Source organism: Drosophila bipectinata, chromosome XR, assembly GCF_030179905.1.
Source record: "Drosophila bipectinata strain 14024-0381.07 chromosome XR, DbipHiC1v2, whole genome shotgun sequence".
Taxonomy (NCBI): Eukaryota; Metazoa; Arthropoda; class Insecta; order Diptera; family Drosophilidae; genus Drosophila; species Drosophila bipectinata.
The window spans coordinates 9628762-9649475 of record NC_091735.1 but is presented as its reverse complement, the minus strand read 5'-3'; the positions used below and the strand labels follow the sequence as shown (position 1 = coordinate 9649475).

Below are 20714 nucleotides of genomic sequence, written 5' to 3'. Positions count from 1 at the left end.
ACACATTTATACTGTAAAATAATATAAATTGGGGGTTGTGTAATGATAATGTTGTTGTTGGCATGATACAATTATATAAGGTAGTCCATTCCACTGACATATCGTTCGGGTTTGGAACAATAATAATAATAATATAATAAGAAGAATAATAATTATAATAATTAATATAATAATAATAATTATATAATAATTAATTTTATAATTGTATCATGGTTGTTGATTATCCCTCGCTGCATTCGGTGCCTGGTTAACTTCAGTTAACTTGTATGTGTGTGGGAGAGCTCCGGCATAGAAATTTCCTATGCCCCTAAAATAAGGCCCTGCCAATGGTCCAAAAATATGTTTTCGCATTATAAGCGTACATTTGCAAGTTATTTTGAAAATGTTCAAGTTTGCCCTATGGACAAACTGATTTGAATTTGTAAGGGTCTGCCTGTTTCTTTTCTTGTTTGGATTTTTCACTCCGCCGGCTAGCACGCGTTAACACCTACAGGGATGGGAACACCCGGAAAACCCCAAAAGACAGCCTCACAAAAAAATAGATACGGTGAATAAATAATAATACACTAATTCAACAAAAAAAATAAATAAATTCCAAACCAGCAAAAGTAAAAACGACTACGTTAACCCATTTATCAAATCAACAAAACAAAAAACACAGCGGACACGAGAACCTACGGTATTGGACACCACGAAGGCTTCCCATCCTTGGTCCAAATCCTGGATCCGTGGGATCATCACAATCGATCTGCACTCTCACATTCTGGATTACGCGTTTTCACTTCCCCCCCTTTATATTTTATCACTCACATTTCGTTCTAATTCAATTTTTTTATTTTATCTTTTATACTTTCAGTGGATAGTACTTTTAAATATTAAACATAAATTAAACATAATAAACTAACAATGAACCGAGGCACCTTGGGACGAATACAGTTAATAGATGAATTACAAAAACAAAAAAAAATAACAAATAAATAATTTAAATAAATAAGTATATAATCAACGCTAGGATACGGACAGGGTTTCAGGTACTTTTCAAATTTGTAATTTTCAAAAAAAACCTGTGGGCCACCCGGGAAGGGTGACCAATTTCCTTTTCTGCAGAAATTTTCGCCTCCGGGTGGCTCCAGTTGGTTGACGAGCTCCAAGTCCTCTTTCTTCGAATTGTACTGAAGCTCAAATGAAACGTTATAATTTACTGTTTTTGATTTCATTTTTTCTTCGTACTCACGTTAGAGCTCCGTAGAAAATTATTGGGAATTTTTAATAATTTTTTTCCACGTGTCCTCCTCCTGTTGCCGTTCTCTTTCCTTTTTTTTCTTTTGTGTCTCCTCGATCCCGGCTTTCCTTTCAATCACACCGGTTGGATCCCGCCCGGTTCGTCCAGACTTCTTTCTCGGGTCCATTCAATTTGCTCCGATGTGCCATACCTAGCCCCGTCGTACCATCGCTTGCAGCGACTATCGACACCTAACAAATTTTAAAAAATTAAGAACGGCTACAGCCGATATTACACCCGGTACTCATCTCTTCAATTCACACTTTAACTTACCTTAAAAAAAAAGAAAAAGAAAAGATATATAGGCTATTCCTGGGGTCGCGAACGTACGTTCGTACGCAATTAGTGCAAAAAAATTAAAGAAAAAAACATTTTCTGATACTTTTTTTTTTGTTTCCGATAGCATTTGGTGAGTTATTTTTTTAGTTTAAGCATAGTATTGAGTTGACGAAAATCCGCTGTTGAAATTCTGATAGCGATTTTGCACTTTATTCAGCTGCCGAGGTAGTGTGACCAAAAAAATGAAGAAATAAGGTAATACTGAACAGCTGTTGTTTCAAAAACAAAAAACAAATAAGCAACAAGAAAGTAAAGCTAACTTCGGGAGGAGCCGAAGTTGATATACCCTTGCAGTTCAAACCGCATTGTATATCGCAGCATCGGATATAGTTGGCCGATCCTTATGTAATTTGGTAGGTTGGATCAACTGACCAAAAATAGAATCTGTATTAAATTCCAGTTTTCTATTTTTAAAAACACGAAAGTTGGGTCATTTCCGATCGTTCAGTTATATGGCAGCTATAGGATATAGTCGGCCGATCCTTATGAAATTTGGTAGGTTGGATCAACTGACCATAAATAGAATCTGTATTAAATTCCAGCTTTCTATTTTTAAAAACACGAAAGTTGGGTCATTTCCGATCGTTCAGTTATATGGCAGCTATAGGATATAGTCGGCCGATCCTTATGAAATTCGGCACGTCGTAATATTTTGCTAAAAATAGCTCTCATGTCAAATTTGAACTCTCTAACTCTAAAAACACCAAAGTTATACCATTTCCGATCAATCAGTTATATGGCAGCTATAGGATATAGTGGACCGATCCCGGTCGTTCCGACTTATATACTGCGTGCAAAGGAAAGAAGGGTGTGTGAAAAGTTTCAAGTCGATAGCTTTAAAACTGAGAGACTAGTTCGCGTAGAAACAGACAGACAGACGGACAGACGGACATGCTCATATCAACTCAGGAGGTGATCCTGATCAAGAATATATATACTTTATAGGGTCGGAGATGTCTCCTTCACTGCGTTGCACACTTTTGGACAAAATTATAATACCCTCTGCAAGGGTATAAAAATGAATTCAAAACGATTGGATGTTGGTGTTTTGTTTATGTATTTCGCCGCTAAGGAGCTGATTAAGAAAAAGAAAACTGGGTCAAAATCAAAATCAATCACAAATCATTTCAATGCCATTTTATGGAATTAAAATGCCCCTTGTGGGTCAAATCCCATATTATGGGCTTCGTCTTGACCGCACTAATTAATTTCAACTTATCCTCGCGCGCCGAAAATTTTTCGGGCCGACTATTTTTTTGTTTGGTCAATTGACCCTCCATGTCACACCTATAAAAATAAATTGAAATATTTCTTTTAACTCCCCGAGAGCAGCTGTTTATTTTTTTTGATCCGGCAACACGATTAAAATCGATAACAAAAATTTTCGTCAACTCAGTGCCCGCAAAATCTAGAAGGCAAAAATTTCTTCTTCTTTCCTTTTTTACAATGTTTTTTTTATATGGAGTTTGACAGCTGTCACTCGTTGGTCAGCAGATTTTCGTCAACTCAGTACTATGCTTTAACACTAAAGCCTAGTACTGTGACGACGAAAATCCGTTGTCGCACGCGTGACAGCTGTCAAACTCCATATAAAAAAACGGTGTAAAAAAAAGGAAGAAGAAATTTTTGTCTCCTAGATTTTTCCGGTACTCTGACGACGAAAATTTTAGCTATCGAATTGAATGGCGTTGCCGAATCAAAAAAAATAAACCGCTGATTTTGGGGTGTTGAAAGAATTCATTTGATTGATTTCGATAGCTAAAAAATGGAGGGAAAATTGATGAAAGAAAAAAATAGTCGGGCCGAAAAATTTTCGGCGCGCGAGGATAGATTGAAATTAATTAGTGCGGTCAGGGCGAAGCCCATAATATAGGATTTGACCCGCAAGGGGCATTTTAATGCCATAAAATGGCATTGAAATAATTTGTGATTGATTTTGATTTTGACCCAGTTTTCTTTTTCTTAATCAGCTCCTTAGCGGCGAAATACATAAACAAAACACCAACAGCCAATCGTTTTGAATTCATTTTTATACCCTTGCAGAGGGTATTATAATTTTGTCCAAAAGTGTGCAACGCCGTGAAGGAGACATCTCCGACCCTATAAAGTATATATATTCTTGATCAGGATCACCTCCAGAGTTGATATGAGCATGTCCGTCTGTCTGTCCGTTTCTACGCGAACTAGTCTCTCAGTTTTGAAGCTATCGTCTTGAAACTTTGCACACACCCTTCTTTCCTTTGCACGCAGTCTATAAGTCGGAACGACCGGGATCGGCCGACTATATCCTATAGCTGCCATAAAACTGATTGATCGGAAATGGTATAACTTTGGTGTTTTTAGAGTTAGAGAGTTCAAATTTGACACGAGAGCTATTTTTGGCAAAACATTACGACATGCCAAATTTCATAAGGATCGGCCGACTATATCTTATAGCTGCCATATAACTGAACGATCGGAAATGACCCAACTTTCGTGTTTTTGAAGATAGAAAGCTGAAACTTAATACAGATTCTATTTTTGGCCAGTTGATCCAACCTACCAAATTTCATTAGGATCGGCCGACTATATCCTATAGCTGCCAAATAACTGAACGATCGGAAATGGTACTTGGTAGAAATATCAACTTTCTTATTTTTGAAGATAGAAGTTTGGGACTTTTTTTAGATTTTTCATTTTAGTTAATTAGTTTTATTATGATGTAATCATAAGGATCGGCCAACTATATCCGATGTTAGCGATATATATCCGGTTTAAACTGCAAGGGTATATAAACTTCGGCTCCGCCCGAAGTTAGCTTTCCTTTCTTGTTTTTATATGCAGCTGTCACTCGTGCGACAGCGGATTTTCGTCAACTCAATACTAAAGCTTAAGAGGTAATTAGGCTCTCTTCAATTTTTTTTTTGTCTTATAAGATTGTTATTAAGAGATTTAGTGCAAAAAGAGCAAACAAATCATATGTTTTCCTTGAGAAATAAATAAACATAAAAATGTCTTTAAAAGTAAAACCAAGGTGCAAATGACATTTTTTGACTTTTCGGTCTTTTTTTTTTAAAAGCTGAGATATGCTATAAATCCTATGGATTATAAAAATTTGGATATTTTTTATGAAAATACAAAAAAAGAATTGAGGAATATGGACATTTATTTTTTCGGTCCTGGTTGACCATCTGCCGGATAAGCCCATATGAATTCTATTCAGTCCTTTGTTTTAATTCCTATTTGTGTGTACAACATTTTTTTACTAAATTGGCGCGATATTTCAACATATTTCGAAGAGGACCTCTTATAAACAATAACAACGAAAACGATTGAATCCAAATTGGAATCTCCAAACGGTCTGTTGAAACTGATTCATAAGGTTATTCTTAAATTTTATGACGAACAATTAAAACCAACGCCCACACTCATTAGAATGAACCATCACAAAATTGGCATAACCATATTTTTTGTCCCAAAATACAAAATCGCTAAAACAATTACTACTAATTTACTTAGATCGATGATTTCTATGACATCGAACTTATAAACTACAATTTGTCAAGCATTCACTCTGTTTAAGCATTATCAAAACAACAAAAAACACATAAAATGTCTAACAAGACTGTCAAACGGGATGAAAGTGCGGACTACTTTTCCTGTGTACATTTTTGGTAATTTTTTGTGTGATCCGTTTGATGGCGAACAGATCCTTTGATTTTTCAACTATTTGCCTCTCACTCATTCTCGTAGTTGAACAGTTTTGCCAATCTGGTACTAGGCTTATCGTATATTCTGCAATTTAAGGTCACACTGCTCATATTTTTTGGTATTCAAGCAACGGTCACTTAAAAATAGATATAAAATATAAATAATCCAAAGTGGTAATTTATAAAATAAATTTTATAAAAATGGAAGTGGACTACGACGACTCAGGTTGGCAAGGCCGTGCCAAAACCCAGAATAATGCCGAGGTAAGTTACCAGGAAGATTAATTTGAGTTTCAAATGCGTGCGCGCTTGAATGTATGTACATATGTACATACATATGTATGTATGTGCCATCAACACTTGGAATTTGAAGAGTACAATAAACCAATTATAACAAATCTTGAAATCCCAGGAAATGCCAGAGGACAACCCACAGAAAACGATACAGGAATGCCTGGAAAGGTTTCTCACTCCTGACTATATCATGGAACCAGGCATTTTCACGCAATTGAAACGCTACTTTCAGTCCGGCGGGTCTCCAGAAGAAGTCATTTCAATGCTTTCAGAAAATTATAAAGCAGTAGCCCAGATGGCTAACCTATTGGCTGAATGGTTAATTCTTGCAGGTGTCAAGGTTACCGAAGTCCAAGCAATGGTGGAAAACCATCTAAAGGAGATGATCTTGAAGTCGTTTGATCCGAAGAAAGCTGACACTATATTCACAGAAGAAGGCGAGACGCCCGACTGGCTCACCGAAATGATCGATCACTACACATGGCGTTCGCTTATCTACAGGCTAGCCGAGGAGTATCCCGACTGTCTTATGCTTAATTTTACCATAAAGCTCATTTCTGATGCCGGTTTCCAAAGCGAAATTACTTCCATTTCTACAGCGGCACAGCAGATAGAAGTATTCTCGCGGGTGCTTAAAACATCAATTATCAAGTTTTTAAACAATCCCGACGACGTTCACGGTGCCATCCAAGAGTGTGCACGCATGGTCTGCCACGGTCAGCACACCTATGTTTACTCTCAAGTACTCATCCAAGTTCTAAGCCAGGAACTGAAGGGTGGTTTTAACATGAAGCGTCTGTCGCAGGAGATCATTAAATACGCCTTGCAAAAGTAAGATAAAATTGGTAAAAGTACAGGAAGTGGTACAAGCAACCACAGAGTGTTAATTTTTCACAAACGCTTAGAAAGTTCTGATTCGATAAATATTATAAGTTTTTATACCCGATACTGGGTGAATGTATGTAACATAGAGAAGGAACCATCTCCGACCCCATAAAGTATATATATTCTTGATCAGCATCAACAACCAAGTCGATATAGCCATGTCCGTCTTTCCGTCCGTCCGTATGTCCGTATGAACTCGTTGATCTGAGATTATACTCCTGACTCCTGACTGGTATAGAGTATAGGATTTGGCACGGAGAATCCTGCAACAAATCGGAAATCCTGGAAATAGTCGGGAAACTCGACCATAGCCGCCTTTTCTCGTATTTATTTTAATCCTTTTAATATTAGTATTTGTATTTCAGCAACCAGAATGTGACTCCTATTACAATGGCTCTTAACGGCTCTGCGGTCTACCCACAAGCTTGCCAGGCTCTCACTTCAATGCTGACCCGTAACACTCTTAACCCTGCTGATATCACAGTACTCTACCGCAATTATTCAGGTTCTGACCCGCCGCCTATAGACTTGATTCGTAACCCGCAGTTTCTTGAACTTCTGGTGGATGCTCTTTTTCGCTCTGGAGTCAAAATCAATCCAGAACACAAATCAAAGTATATGTTTCTGTTAGCCTACGCGTCCGCCGTAATTGATCAACCAGCAAAAAAAAGACCTCTAACCGAGCGCAACCTAAATAAGGAAGAGCTAAAGAGTACAATCCAAGCAATCGAAAAAGCCCACGCCATTTGCAACGTTGACCAAGGCTCTACAGAGCTAATCGCGGAACTTCAAACTTTATATAACTGCATCAAGTGAGTTGCTATACGATATTAAGTTATTTTGGGTCAGAACGTACGACCTGTTCCTTTTCAGATATCCTGTAGTAGGAGTCGGTGTGATTCGGTGGATAGAAAATGTTGTAATGGAACCATCATACTTTAAGCTTTCAACGGACAGCTGTCCCACACACCTGGCAGTACTGGACGAGGTAGCAGCCGTACATCCCACACTTCAACAACAGATCCTCTTCCTGCTGATTCGTCTCTTCGAATCAAAACAAGACGAGCTGGAGATTCTTGTACAACTGGAGATGAAGAAAATGATATTGGACAGAATGGTAAATCTTCTAACACGAGGCTGCGTTGTACCTGTTCTACGGTATATTAAACAGTGCTGCGCTATTGAAGACACCGATATTTCCCTGATACGGTACTTTGTCACGGAAGTTCTTGAGACAATTACACATCCCTATTCTCCCGAATTTGTGCAACTCTTCCTACCAATGGTAGAGAACGAAGAAATTACCGGTACGATGCGTGGCGAAGGCGACAATGATCCAGTTTCTGAATTTATCGGTGAGTTTGATATATGCGTGTAATACTTTCTAATTCCAACTATCTGCTTCTGTTGATTTCAGTTCACTGTAAGGCGCACTATACCACCGTTTAATGAAATTTGGCAATTAAGTATTTTTGATTGAAAATAAATAAATTAAATTCTGTTTATAGGCAATATTTTTAACTAAATTTTGATATTTTACACCTTTGTTTTTATTTTTTTGTGAAGGTTTATTTCCTGCTTTATCATATGCAAAATATTAAATAATCATACTCAATATAATAATGAAAAAATATTTCATAATCCAAACATATTGAAGAATGTTTAAATCAAACAAATTAAATTTAAATACAACATTTTATTGTTTCCAATTAATGTTCATACCTCTTAACAGAATCATTTAACTTCGCTTGAATGCGTGTTCTACGCAGCTTTCTTCCTATGTGCCATATTATAACTCTGATTTACAAACATATATATCAGTAATTTATACATTTAATTCATAAATTTTATGAAATCCCATTTTCAGTTCCAATAGTTACACATTTTGTTTGAATGTGGTTAGGTCTTAGATGAAATCGGTATAAATTTTTTTTTGAAGAAAAGTTCCCGGGAGCCGAGAATACTTCTGGCATTATGGCATTTAAAAAGTCTCTGGTTTTTGTTGTTATTTAAAACTATTAAATATAAAATTAAAAGAGTAAAAACTGATGAGGCCATGGTCCAGGGCAAAATCAGTGTCGATGATTAGCAGACACACCCCACTGCTAATCCTCAAGAGTGATTTGCACGTTCCACAAAATGTCTTTGGTTCGCGTTAGGGAAGAACGTTCCTTTATAGTATGTTATGTGCGTTCATTAGCTTTGGATGGCAGCGTTAAGTACTTTTCTGACTAACTAAAAATAGTTTAATTGCTCTTTTTAAGATCTTTGGTGTCACCGTCCTTTGCTTGGCCGCGTCCGAGGATCTTGGCCAGGCTGTCCCAAATGCCGCCAAAGAAGATGGCACAGCACAGATTTTCGAGTGGCAGGAAAGGATCGTGGATACCCAGCAGGATTGACGAGAGCTTGAAATAAACCAGAAATATTACAATACCAAAGTAGACCAATGCATGTGGTGCCGAGATCCAGTCAGTTTTCTTATCCAGAACAAAGATGATTGAGGCCAGCAACGACGCTTTGGTATAGCTGCATAACCAAAAAAGAAGTATATCGTGTAAAAAACCTTGGGAAAATAAACAATGACTCTTACAAGCTCGGCTGCATGAACTCCATGGCAGTCGGAGTCCAGGCCCCACGGATGAGGCGCTCAATCAACTTGGTGAAGCCTGCTCCATTGCCCTTTAGCGTGCCGATAATAATCATGATTATCCAGGCGTTGGGGTAAAGTTTAGCCGCGTGGCCTACGCCGTCGTAAACCTTCTTGGCCCGGTAGATCTCTTTCATGGCACTAGCGACTATCTTGACCGGCAGGAACTTTGCCACCTTATATCCCACATCAAACGGTGTGTAGAACACGACGTACCTAGAATAAGGATCATAAACCTTTAAGTTTTTGGGGGAAAGTTAACAAATTTTTTTAAATTTACATACCACACAGCCGTACCCACGAGCAACTGCCCCGTGTTCTTCAGGGGAGCCAAAATTGGCTCTCCCAGCAAGCCGTTGGCAACCATACCGCCGGCGAAGATCACCAGCATTGTTGATAACCAGCAAGCCAGCGGGTGCTTCCGTGAGAATGCCTGCGCGTTTGCGCCCAAGTCCTCGCGCACGGCCAGCGCGGCAAGAAGACTGTGAGCAATGTCAAAAAACGGAAACATTTTCAGTTTGATGACCTGATTGGCCACGTCTAAAAATGCCTCTGGATCCATGATCACAGCCGACTATTTATTAAGCCTCTACGGATGATAAAGTAATACAAAATAAATACATATGTGGACACGGATTAGTTTTATTTTTAACTTTTTATAACCTTGCAGAGGGTGTTATTGATGCAACAAAGGAGATATCTCCTATAAAAAAGGTATATTCTTTTATCTACCATATATATCAGGATCACCTCATGAATTGATGCAAGCATGTCCTTCTGTCTGTCGGTCTGTTTCTACGGGAACTAGTTTCTCAACATTAAAGCTATCGACATGAAATTTTTGCACACACCCTTCTTTGCACGTAGTATATAAGTCGTAACGTCCGGAATCGGCCGACTGTATCCCAATAACTGCCATATAACTGATTGATCGAAAATGGTATTTGGTAAAAATACCAACATAGATTTTTTTTTACCAGAAGATACCAGATGGTTGGCATTTTTTATAAATTTTATGTCCTAAAATTGGGTAATTTTTATAACAATTTTATAAAATTTATAAAAAAAATCCTATAACGATTTATATCCGATCTTAACTGCAAGGGTTCAGTTGTGAAAAAATTAATAGCACCATTTCAGTACATTTCGATTTGGGCGAAAAAATGTAGTTACTGTTGAAATTTATTAAAATTTTCTTTTTCTTATATTGTTGTATAAAACAGCCTTACTTACATAAATTAAAAATCCTTTTCAAATATTTCTTTTAATAATACTCGTTAAAACAACGAAAAAAATAAAAGCGCCACTTCCAGTTTACTTATCAAATTATTAAAATTAAACCCCTTTTTCTTGATAGATTTAACCAATTTAATAGATTTATGTATAATATATACATTTTGATAAAAAAAAAAATAAAATAAAAAAAGGACAGCTAACTTCGGGTGGAGCCGAAGTTGATATACCCTTGCAGTTACAACCGGATATACAGCGATGGAAAAAATAATAGAAACGAAAATTTATATTTCACTCAAAGGCTTTTTTTTTAAGTTTAAGCTTTAGAAATATTTATGAAACCCACTGTGTTAGTAACGGGAATAACGATACTTGGTCACGATCTACTTTTTGAACGCTTTTCATCCGCAATTTTGGTTTTTCATGGAAATTCGTCAGGAAAATGGAAGACCTCGTGTTTGGGTTGGAAAAAATAAAAGAAACGCGGTCGTATTTTGTTAAAATCTGTGGTTATTATTCTTTTAAATTAAAATAAAAGGTATTGTTTTGAATATTCTTATTACAAGGATTGTTATTATAGCAATTTTTTGGGTCGTGGAGCACATTGCACCGCAGTAGAGAGGAATCTAAGCCTAATCTAAGAATCTAAGGAATCAGAAGTCCAATCCATGAGACAAATTGTCAAACTATTGGAACGCTCCAAAAAAAAAGTGTTTTCTGCTATCCACTATACAGATAAACAGGAAAAACGTGGCAGAAAGGGAGCAACTTCCACAAAATTTGACACGACCCTTATTAGGAAGTCGAAATAGGAGCCTTTTCTTTCTTCGAAGGATCTTAAAAACTATATGAACGCATCCTTAACGAGTCATACCATTTGCAAAAGACTGATTGAGCGTGGTTTGAAAGCGCATTCAGCAAGAAGAGTTCCTTTTATGAGCAAGAGAGTTCCTTTTATACGTATTAACAAGAAAGGAAAGCTAACTTCGGTCGGAGCCGAAGTCTATATACCCTTGCCGTTTAAACCGGATATATATCGCAAACATCGGATATAGTTGGCCGATCCTTATGGGAATATGAATATATAATCCAATTTATTACAATACAAAATCTAAAAAAAGTCTCAAGCTTCTATCTTCAAAAATACCAAAGTTGGTATTTCTACCAAAAACCATTTCCGATCGTTCAGTTACATGGCAGCTATAGGATATAGTTGACCGATCCTAATGAAATTTCGTTGGTCGGATTAACTGACCAAAAATATAATCTGTACCAAGTTCCAGCTTTCTATCTTCAAAAACACGAAAGTTGGGTCATTTCCGATCGTTCAGTTATATGGCAGCTATAAGATATAGTCGGCCGATCCTTACGAAATTTGGCATGTAGTAATTTTTTCCCAAAAAATGCTCTCATGTCGAATTTGAACTCTCTAACTTTAAAAACGTCAAAGTTATAACATTTCCGATCAATCAGTTATATGGCAGCTATAGGATATAGTCGGCCGATCCCGGCCGTTCCGACTTATATACTGCGTGCAAAGGAAAGAAGGGTGTGTGCAAAGTTTCAAGTCGATAGCTTTAAAACTGAGAGACTAGTTTGCGTAGAAACAGACAGACAGACGGACATGCTCATATCAACTCAGGAGGTGATCCTGATCAAGAATATATATACTTTATAGGGTCGGAGATGTCTCCTTCACTGCGTTGCACACTTTTGGACAAAATTATAATACCCTCTGCAAGGGTGTAAAAAGCCCCAAGCTTCTATCTTCAGAAATACAAAAGTTAGTATTTTCGAACTCTAACTTTAAAATCACCGAAGTTATAGCATTTCCAATTAATCAATTATATGGCAGCTATAGGATATATCCGACTTATGTATATACTGCGTGCGAAGGAAAGAAGGTTGTGTGCAAAATTTCAAGTTGATAGCTTTTAAACTGAGAGACTAGTTTACGTAGAAACAGACAGACGGACATAAGCATATCTCAACTCAGGAGGAGATCCTGATCAATAATATATGTGTATATACTTTATAGGGTTGGAGATGTCTGCTTTACTGCGTTGCACACTTTTGGACAAAATTATAATACGCTCTCCAAGGGTAAAACAAATTGTGTTTAAATTTTACGCAAAAAGTACTGAAATGTGAATAAATGTAATATTATAGATATATAGAGAAAAAAATATATAGATATAGGAACTTGTGGAATTAATTTGGTTATTTAGTCAAATTATCCAAGAAAATAGATAATACAGCCGTATACTATTGAAACAACTTTTTTACTGTGTCAGAGCAAGGTAGTTTAGCTAAAGTCCGCTAAAAAGCTTAAAACGGAACTCAAAATACAAACTATTGGTTTAAACAGTTCGCTAATATCCAAAGCAAGTTAATATGTTCCCTTCATCCCCACCTTCAAATGGGACACACACATTAACCAGAGCATATAGTTTTCTAAGTAACCTCCAAATGACACAACTCAAAAATGGGGAAAAATGGTATGTTCAGGTGGCGCAAAGTGATTTTTAGTACATACATACATATATTATATAGAAGTCCAAATAACTTAGAATAAAATCTTCATACAACAAAAAAATAATTAAGCATTTAGGGTACAGTACAATTGTCTGGGCGTATAGAGTATGTCCTCTATATGGTATCATGGTATAGGTCCTCATGGTATAAAATCCATCATAAATTCGCATAAAAGCATCAATATCTTGAAGACATCTACGATACCTTTTTCAGAGTGTAAAATTTAAATATAGCGCTCCTTTAGCAGGACAATCATACAAAAGGTGCCAGAGGAATGGTTCAGAGGAAACTCTATGAACGTGTTTGAGTCACTTGGGCAGTCGTCTGACTTCAATCCTACGGAAAATATCTAGTCCACAGTCAAAGGAAATTGGTTTTAAGTCCATTTCAACTAGCATTGGAATCATTTAGAGAACTTTATCTTTAAAGTAAAGCATTGTTTAATTCAGGTGGCCTTAGTTTTGGGTATTTATATTTTTAGTGCACATTTTTTTTTTAAATTTGTCATTCCTCTGGTTCAGAACCCGTTTTGGAAAAGTAGTGCTATTATTTTTTGCGATTTTAACTACACTTTTGGAAAAAAATTGAAAATTTGTATGAAGTAATGAAAATTTTTATTTTATTTATGTAATTACCAATTACCAATCTGTAGATTACATTGCGGCGTAGAATAGAAAAAACTTTTTTTTATTTTTATTTTATTATTTTTATTTTAGTATCTAAGAATCACAAAAATTTGCCTAAGGCAGCCTAACAATTAAACAAAAAAATTTGTTTCAACTTTCTATCTCCTTCTTTATTCTTATTATTGCCGCTACCTCTCGCTTTAAACCGTGAAATTTAAAAGTGGATTTCACTCTTTCACTCGATTTTGATAAATGTCAAAAATGATACAGTTATATTTTTGGTTGTTACAAATATTTGTTATTATGTTTACATCCTTTTATACCCTTGCAGAGGGTATTATAGTTTTGTCCAAAATTGTGCAACGCAGTGAAAGAGACATCTCCGACCCTATAAAGTATATATATTCTTGATCAGAATCACCTCCTGTTATTATGTTCACATCCTTTTATACCCTTGCAGAGGGTATTGTAATTTTGTCCAAAATTGTGCAACGCAGTGAAAGAGACATCTCCGACCCTATAAAGTATATATATTCTTGATCAGGATCACCTCCTGAGTTGATATGAGCATGTCCGTCTGTCTGTTTTTACGCAAACTAGTCTCTGATTTTTAAAGGTATCGTTTTAAAACTTTGCACACACCCTTCTTACCTTTGCACGCAGTATATATGTAAGTCGGAACGACCGGGATCGGCCGACTATATCCTATAGCGGCCATATACTGATTGATGGGAAATGGTATATCTTTGATGTTTTTAGAGTTAGAGAATTCGGATTTTGCATGAGTGGCACAATAATACGACCTACCAAATTCCCTACGGATCGGCCGACTATATCTTATAGCTGCCATATAACTGAACGATCGGAAATGGTAGTATTTGGTAGAACTAACAATACCGTATTGGCTCTGTTGAGGAAAAAAATGGACACACCCACAAACGGGTGGACAAATTAGCCAACAATTTTTAAGGTGAGAAGAAAAATCTAATTTTATAAAAAACTTTTTAACGGATTTTCGAATCGGGCTGAAGGGCCAATCGACGCGAATTCAATATTAAAATGTTGTTGAAGAAAAATATTTTACCTGGGATTCCAATGTTCCCCCTAGCCCAAAATTAGTGAGTCAAAATCCCTTTATTTTTATGCGAATTTATCCCAAACTTTCAGCAAATATTTGACAATCATTCTTATTCATATATCATTCTCAACATCATGCTAGCAGCCTTCTTCCTGCTGTACTAATTCTAGTGCATTAAAATCAAATCAATGTATTAAATGCCGACCACTGTTCTGTTATCCATGTCAACTCCTCTTTCTCTGATAGGCTTCGTGGATAGGCTCCACGCGTTATTACGGACAGACGGACAAACAGCCATGGCTATATCGACTTTCTGTTGATGCTGATCAAGAATATATATACTTTATTTGGTCGAAGACGAGTCCTTCTCTATGTTTCATACATTTACACAAATACAGTATTCCCTTTTACTCTAAATGTACCAGGTATAATTAGTATATAAATTTACCTAGATGGTACTGATGTTCAGGAAATCTGAAAGTTTTGTCAAACTAGCATAAATTGCCTATTGTTATTAGGCAATCTACATAAGTATAAGAAGAAAATAGGTTCGCGATGTAAAGACCACATGTTAGTGTTTGTTTTTATAAATTTTTTTTAAATTCATATTCATGTAATATAAAATGAATATTTTTTTATGAATATCTTACTAACATCAGATACCTTCTTTTTCCCATGATATTACTTCTATTGCCTATTATTTTATATGGAATATGTTACATAATACCTTAAGTTAGTATGACAAAAGACAGTGTTTTAAGAAATCAACAAATATTAAAAATTTCAGCCTTTTGAAATGCTATTTACATTCGAAAGTAACACACTTTTCGATTCAAAATTTTCAACTTTCTCGATTCAAGTGCAAGTTTTTGTAGATTGTTTTTTTATTTACAGTGTTCATTTTGGCACAACAGAAACATTTTCTAGTTAAGTCCAAAAATAAATTTTGCTAGTGAATCTGTGAGGGCTGTTAAAAGAAGCGCACCGGGTCGGCACATGTACATGCATACATTCTCATATCTACAATAATGAATGCTACATACATTAAGCGACAGCTTTTACATACATATTTATGTATGTATGTACGTATATTTATAATGATAAGGTAGAGCATTTGATAATGCAACACCCATCCAGATGTGGAAATACACATTTGACTACGGCTTCGTAAGCATAAACCAGTGGTAAGATTTTTTTTATCCCGAAAACCTTGAAGCCGAAAATTATTCTCGCTTTTGCATAAACTCAATTTTATTTAACTTAGGTGTGAGCTTTTTCACATTAATTGTTCAGATGTTGTTGCTTCTAATACGTCAGTTTTAATTAGCTTTTTCGGAAGCTGCATAGATTTTTCTGCGCTAGCCGACAGCTGGCTATTTTTGAGCAGCTTGAATGTGTACACCAATATATGTATGTATGATTAATTAAATCACTTTTATCTTTAATACTCTACTGATAAAAATTTAATTGCGACTATTGATATTAAACATACACACACATACCCGAATACTTTAAAAATGAAATAGTGCGAACCGATTTTTACCTTTGGCCTGCAGCTCAAAAATCGGATAACGAATAGCAGGCAACACGCAGCAACCGTATGCAGCACGAACACAGGGAGACTGGGCCAGGTCTGTGGTTACATGCATGCTGCTCAATAGATCGTGTTATATATTTAGAATTTTCAATTTTTAGAGAAAACAAATATTCTGTATACGCTTCCGTCTCTGATTCAGTGTGAGCAACCACTAACCATACAGTACTGTCTGCACTACTTTACCACATTTGGCGGCAAGATTTTTTTTGGTTAAGCAGACAGCATGTCATTTCGCATTCCTAATAAATATTCCTTAGCATTACATATGATTTACCAGTGATCCTTTATGTAGGACCCTCTTATGTAGCATGTTAAATATCAATATGCATATTACTTTTGAGTATTGCAGTCGCGACTTCAGCCTAAGGAAACCTGGTTAATAAAAAAAACGTGATACCATCAAATTAAAATAATAAAATACTACTAAAAACGTTTTGAAAATAAAATTCGTAAAATATACCAACCGCAAAAATAAATATTTACTACTTAATGCTTTTTTTGGTGTTTAATTTTCTGATGGTCTTTGATTTTTTTCAAATACTTCAGAACTATATTTTAAATTAAATACATTTTATAGTTCTATATACAAAATTATATTTCTAATTAAAATTAAAAATTTTTTTTTTCCATTTTTTTATTATCAATGGTTAAAAAAACGGAATTTTTCGTTACCACTCAATATTAAAAATTAAATCATTTTAACAGACTTTATCGACACATCAGTTTTTTTTTAACTTAAAAATATAACATAGTGGTGTTATTACACTATTAGGAATAAAAAAAATGTGTGTCACAACCAAAACATTTACACTATTAAGAAGATGAGTTTTAATGACGCAAAGCATTCCCACTAGACTAAAAAGTAAAATAGCCTATCGGATTTGGAGTCGAAAATTTCTATATTAAAAATGTTTTTATGGTTTTTCACTTAATTTTTTGATTAATTTGACACCAATAAAAATAAATTGTTCCTAGTTCCTAAAAGTAAAAAATTTTGTAGTTTTGATTTTCAGCATTCTAGTAAATTTTACCATGCATATGGGTCATAATTTTATCATAATTTTGGGTCACTTGTAAGTCACACCGAAATTGCTGCAAAAATAATATACATGAAAATTCTTGCTGTTACTTGACGGCGCTTAATCATCTGTTTTATGATATTTTGCAGCAAATTTTCACATAATTGCAGTACATATCTCATACACTTGCAATATAACGTATTAATACGACTTATTCGTTCACTATGTGTCCAATTTTGATTAACTACGTTTTATACGATACATTAATTATATAATGTAACACATTTTGTTGAAAATATAAAAGTGAAACTCCAGTAATAAAAAATAGTTGAACAACACTACTTTTTGGAGTCCGATATGTATGTACGAATACATATATATACACACATACGCACATATTCAGCAAGTTTACTTGCCTACAGTAAACATTAACTGTTTATTTATTTCATAGTCCATTTAGCTAAATCACACAATAAATAACTCTATTTCTACAATTTTAATCTAAATAGATTTAGAGATCCACCAATTCGGTGGTGTATTTATATATATAATCTTTAGTATTGAGGTCGCAGTGTGGCGAAAAAGGTAAGACTTTCAGGTTTTAAGATTTCTCTGCGTCTACATATAGACATACATAAGTTAATTTTCGTTTCCCAACCGTGCGACCACATCGTTCGAATACAAATGTCTAACAAATGTTTATATTTATGTGTTGTATATTTATTAAAATATACAATAATTGTGTAAATGTATGTGTAAATACACAAGTGCTTAGACATAAAACACTGGTTTTAAAATCTTTAAAATAATATGTAACATAAATTTAAACGAATAAGTACACATATACATATACACTCATGTATATTGAGGTTGGTTTGTTCTTACGTACATATATATACTTTACTTTTCATATATTTACTTGTATTTTTAATCCTCCGGTACGATTCTTTCAACTCTTTCCAATTTGACGAAACCGTTTAAAGAGACAATTGTTATTTTTTTTTGAGTATATCGATCCATTTGAAATGATGAGCCCACCAATTCTCGATTTACCTATGTTTGTATGAATAAACATAGCTTATTGGCCTCGCTGGGGGACATTTGTCCTCTCTTCCATTCAGGGAACATCCTCTTTAATGGATGCCTCATCCTCATAATGAAACATTTTTTTTTATTGCGTCTCTTTAAATTAGTTTTAACAAGTAATTGATGTGGAAACAGGATTCTGCAGATGAGGTGGCTGATAAAAGATGATACAATTTTTTTTTTAAACAAGAAAGGAAAGCTTTGTTCGGGAGTTGACGAAGTTGATATACCCTTGCAGTTAAGATCGGATGTAAATCTCAAATATCGGATATATTTGACCGATCGTTCTCATAATTTCACTATAAAAACAATTTATCAGAATAAAAAAATTTAAAAAAGTCCCAAGTTTCTATCTTAAAAATGACTGAGGTTGATATTTTACCGAATATCAAATACCGTTCCCGATCGTTCAGTTATACGGAAATAAAAGGATATACACGGCCGATCCTTATGAAATTTGGTTGGTCGGACTTTATGGCCATCTAGGAATTTTTTTTTTTTCAAACACGAAAGTAGGGTCATTTCCGATTTATTTTAAAAATCAAAAATAAAAATTAAACCGAAATATCCCTTAAGCGGCAAAAGCTACATATATCAGTCATACATATATATGATTTTTACAGTCCCTCGTTTCAAGTAAAATAATAAATGGGATGTAGCAGGATATCTTGGGAATACGCATTCATTACTTGTGTATCTTATTTTTTAACACTTGTGGAACACTGTGTTTTGTTGTAATTCGAGACTTAATAGCATTTGCGTGACATCAGTATAATTACAATTTTGTCATTTAATTTTGACCTTAGTAAACGATTTTCAGATGGCCTCTAGTTCTTCAAAGAAAAGCAAGTCCTCCGGTATGCGTATTCTGTGGATACCAGGGCGTAAGCCCCACTCCAAGGGTCGCTATAACGCTGCCAACAAGCACATCCCGTATTTGGGGCAGCAAAAAAAGAGCGAGGTGTGGTCTCTGGGAGGCAGCAGAGCCCAGTCCGAACTCATTGATTTGTAAGTAAGGTATTCTGCATGGTATGGTTATGGTTATATGTTTATATCACTTATTGTTTTTAAAATATTTCACAATTCAGGGTGGAAATTAAGTTAGTTTTTATTTGAAAATGTAAAAAATCTTTTCTTAACTATTATTTGTGCCCTCTTAGGCCAACCTCTAATGACTCCAACATCATACCAAGTTCGTCTTTAAGTATCATGGCATCTTGCTCATTGGTACAAAGCACTAACGGCTCCTGCGAAGACATAGCTGTTATATCTGAGAGTGCCACTTTACCGATCACAGCTTCGAGTTCTGACTCACAAAGCATGAGTATTCCTTTCTCGGATATCGCGCCATCCCCTTCATCGTCTAGAGCCATGGGATCTTCGAATGTGATTACAACAGTTGAAATCCAGCATTTGGTAAGAATTTTCGCTTAGTTTCATTCTTTCTTATCGCGAAGTTTCAACCTCAATGTAGCAAAACTTCCTTTGTCCTAATAACATGCCAAAGGTTCCAGCTACACTCCAAGCACCTGCCGAAAATGAAACAGGTTTCAACAGCTCTACAGGAACTACAGCCTCGGTAGCCACAAACTCATCGCCAATAGCTAATCATAAACCGGAAGTTCCACTCACATCTCCTTCTCTACATATTTCTCCACAGAAGAATAAATATAAAAATCACAATAATAATCAGGTAAGAATAATAACTCTTAAATATGTGTATGAATAAAAACTATATTTTTTTCAGGAGGACATCAATTCCATAGAGAGTCTATCAAGTTTTCCAAGGTTTCAGTGTAACACCGATTTTGATTGGATTGATGAAATGGTGCAGCAACGCAACTGTAATGAGCTGTCGCACAAGAACAAGCGCAAAAAATCGAAGAAGGCTCTACAGAGCTTGGAAACAGACCAGTTGGATGGAAAGATCTACAACTACGATGACTCTAAGGAAAAGCTTAAAGACAAAAAAGATGACAATGGCGACGAGAAAGTCGTTAAATGTTTATACTACTCGCTTATGTGCTGCGACTGCACTATATCGTAAGAACTTCATTACGAAATGTGTTCCCATGTAAAATATCCCTCGATTAAATATGTAATATGTATATCTAAATTTTGTAAACCTTAGCATAATTACTGCACAAGGGAAAGTATTTCGACAGAAGACAAAAGTAAAGTATTAACGAATTTATAATTTACAAACAAATAATTATTAACATTTGAATATAAATAAAAGCAACTCGAATTTGCAGTTGTTTTTGATTAAGATTAAATTAGTCCATTTACTCAGAGTATTTGTCGTATATTCAAAAAATAATTGTATATATGTATATATATATCTGTACATTATCTATTTTATTTACACAAACTTCAATTTTTCCTTTCTACTTAAATTTTTATT

General features: G+C 35.2%; 3 protein-coding genes across 11 annotated transcripts; 2 read left to right on the top strand and 1 right to left on the bottom strand.

Annotated features, from left to right (window-relative positions):
* The first annotated feature begins 5401 nt into the window (after nucleotides 1-5401).
* TH1 (negative elongation factor complex member TH1) lies at nucleotides 5402-8015 on the top strand. 2 transcript variants are annotated; one of them, XM_017253767.3, is made up of 5 exons: nucleotides 5402-5574; nucleotides 5723-6435; nucleotides 6855-7301; nucleotides 7363-7844; nucleotides 7907-8015. In XM_017253767.3, exons 1-5 carry the CDS (start codon nucleotides 5512-5514, stop codon nucleotides 7936-7938), a joined length of 1737 nt encoding a protein of 578 aa, XP_017109256.1. In that variant the 5' UTR covers nucleotides 5402-5511; the 3' UTR covers nucleotides 7939-8015. The 2 variants fall into 2 exon arrangements, with proteins under 2 accessions (XP_017109256.1, XP_070132531.1); XM_070276430.1 differs by lacking the exon at nucleotides 5723-6435 and having other exon boundaries at nucleotides 5418-5574.
* Nucleotides 8016-8165: 150 nt separating this feature from the next.
* On the bottom strand, nucleotides 8166-16560 carry LOC108133721 (trimeric intracellular cation channel type 1B.1). Of its 4 annotated transcripts, none has more exons than XM_017253772.3 (4): nucleotides 16540-16560; nucleotides 9421-9725; nucleotides 9080-9352; nucleotides 8166-9015 (listed from the first exon to the last, which is right to left on the bottom strand). In XM_017253772.3, the coding sequence occupies exons 2-4, from the start codon at nucleotides 9696-9698 to the stop codon at nucleotides 8736-8738; spliced, it is 831 nt and encodes a 276-aa protein (XP_017109261.1). In that variant the 5' UTR covers nucleotides 9699-9725; nucleotides 16540-16560; the 3' UTR covers nucleotides 8166-8735. The 4 variants fall into 4 exon arrangements, with proteins under 4 accessions (XP_017109261.1, XP_017109262.1, XP_017109260.1 ...); XM_017253773.3 differs by having other exon boundaries at nucleotides 16480-16555; XM_017253771.3 differs by lacking the exon at nucleotides 16540-16560 and adding an exon at nucleotides 16111-16366.
* Nucleotides 16561-17607: 1047 nt separating this feature from the next.
* Nucleotides 17608-20706, top strand: LOC108120207 (M-phase inducer phosphatase). Of its 5 annotated transcripts, none has more exons than XM_017233746.3 (5): nucleotides 17608-17809; nucleotides 19131-19318; nucleotides 19471-19726; nucleotides 19785-20003; nucleotides 20058-20706. In XM_017233746.3, exons 2-5 carry the CDS (start codon nucleotides 19131-19133, stop codon nucleotides 20355-20357), a joined length of 963 nt encoding a protein of 320 aa, XP_017089235.1. In that variant the 5' UTR covers nucleotides 17608-17809; the 3' UTR covers nucleotides 20358-20706. The 5 variants fall into 5 exon arrangements, with proteins under 5 accessions (XP_017089235.1, XP_017089236.1, XP_070132533.1 ...); XM_017233747.3 differs by having other exon boundaries at nucleotides 19117-19318; XM_070276432.1 differs by lacking the exon at nucleotides 17608-17809 and adding an exon at nucleotides 17898-17973 and having other exon boundaries at nucleotides 19818-20003.
* The last annotated feature ends 8 nt before the right edge of the window (nucleotides 20707-20714 follow it).

Bases quoted from the DNA above. Each gene is read 5' to 3' on its own strand.
- TH1 (XM_017253767.3), top strand. From the start codon at position 5,512: ATGGAAGTGGACTACGACGACTCAGGTTGGCAAGGCCGTGCCAAAACC. The intron at 5,575-5,722 runs GTAAGTTACCAG...TTGAAATCCCAG, and splicing joins AAACCCAGAATAATGCCGAG to GAAATGCCAGAGGACAACCC. The intron at 7,845-7,906 runs GTGAGTTTGATA...TGTTGATTTCAG, and splicing joins TCCAGTTTCTGAATTTATCG to TTCACTGTAAGGCGCACTAT.
- LOC108133721 (XM_017253772.3), bottom strand. From the start codon at position 9,698: ATGGATCCAGAGGCATTTTTAGACGTGGCCAATCAGGTCATCAAACTG. The intron at 9,353-9,420 runs GTATGTAAATTT...TCCTTATTCTAG, and splicing joins CTCGTGGGTACGGCTGTGTG to GTACGTCGTGTTCTACACAC. The intron at 9,016-9,079 runs GTAAGAGTCATT...TTGGTTATGCAG, and splicing joins GAGTTCATGCAGCCGAGCTT to CTATACCAAAGCGTCGTTGC.
- LOC108120207 (XM_070276432.1), top strand. From the start codon at position 17,920: ATGTTTATATTTATGTGTTGTATATTTATTAAAATATACAATAATTGT. The intron at 19,319-19,470 runs GTAAGTAAGGTA...GTGCCCTCTTAG, and splicing joins CAGTCCGAACTCATTGATTT to GCCAACCTCTAATGACTCCA. The intron at 19,727-19,817 runs GTAAGAATTTTC...AACATGCCAAAG, and splicing joins CAGTTGAAATCCAGCATTTG to GTTCCAGCTACACTCCAAGC.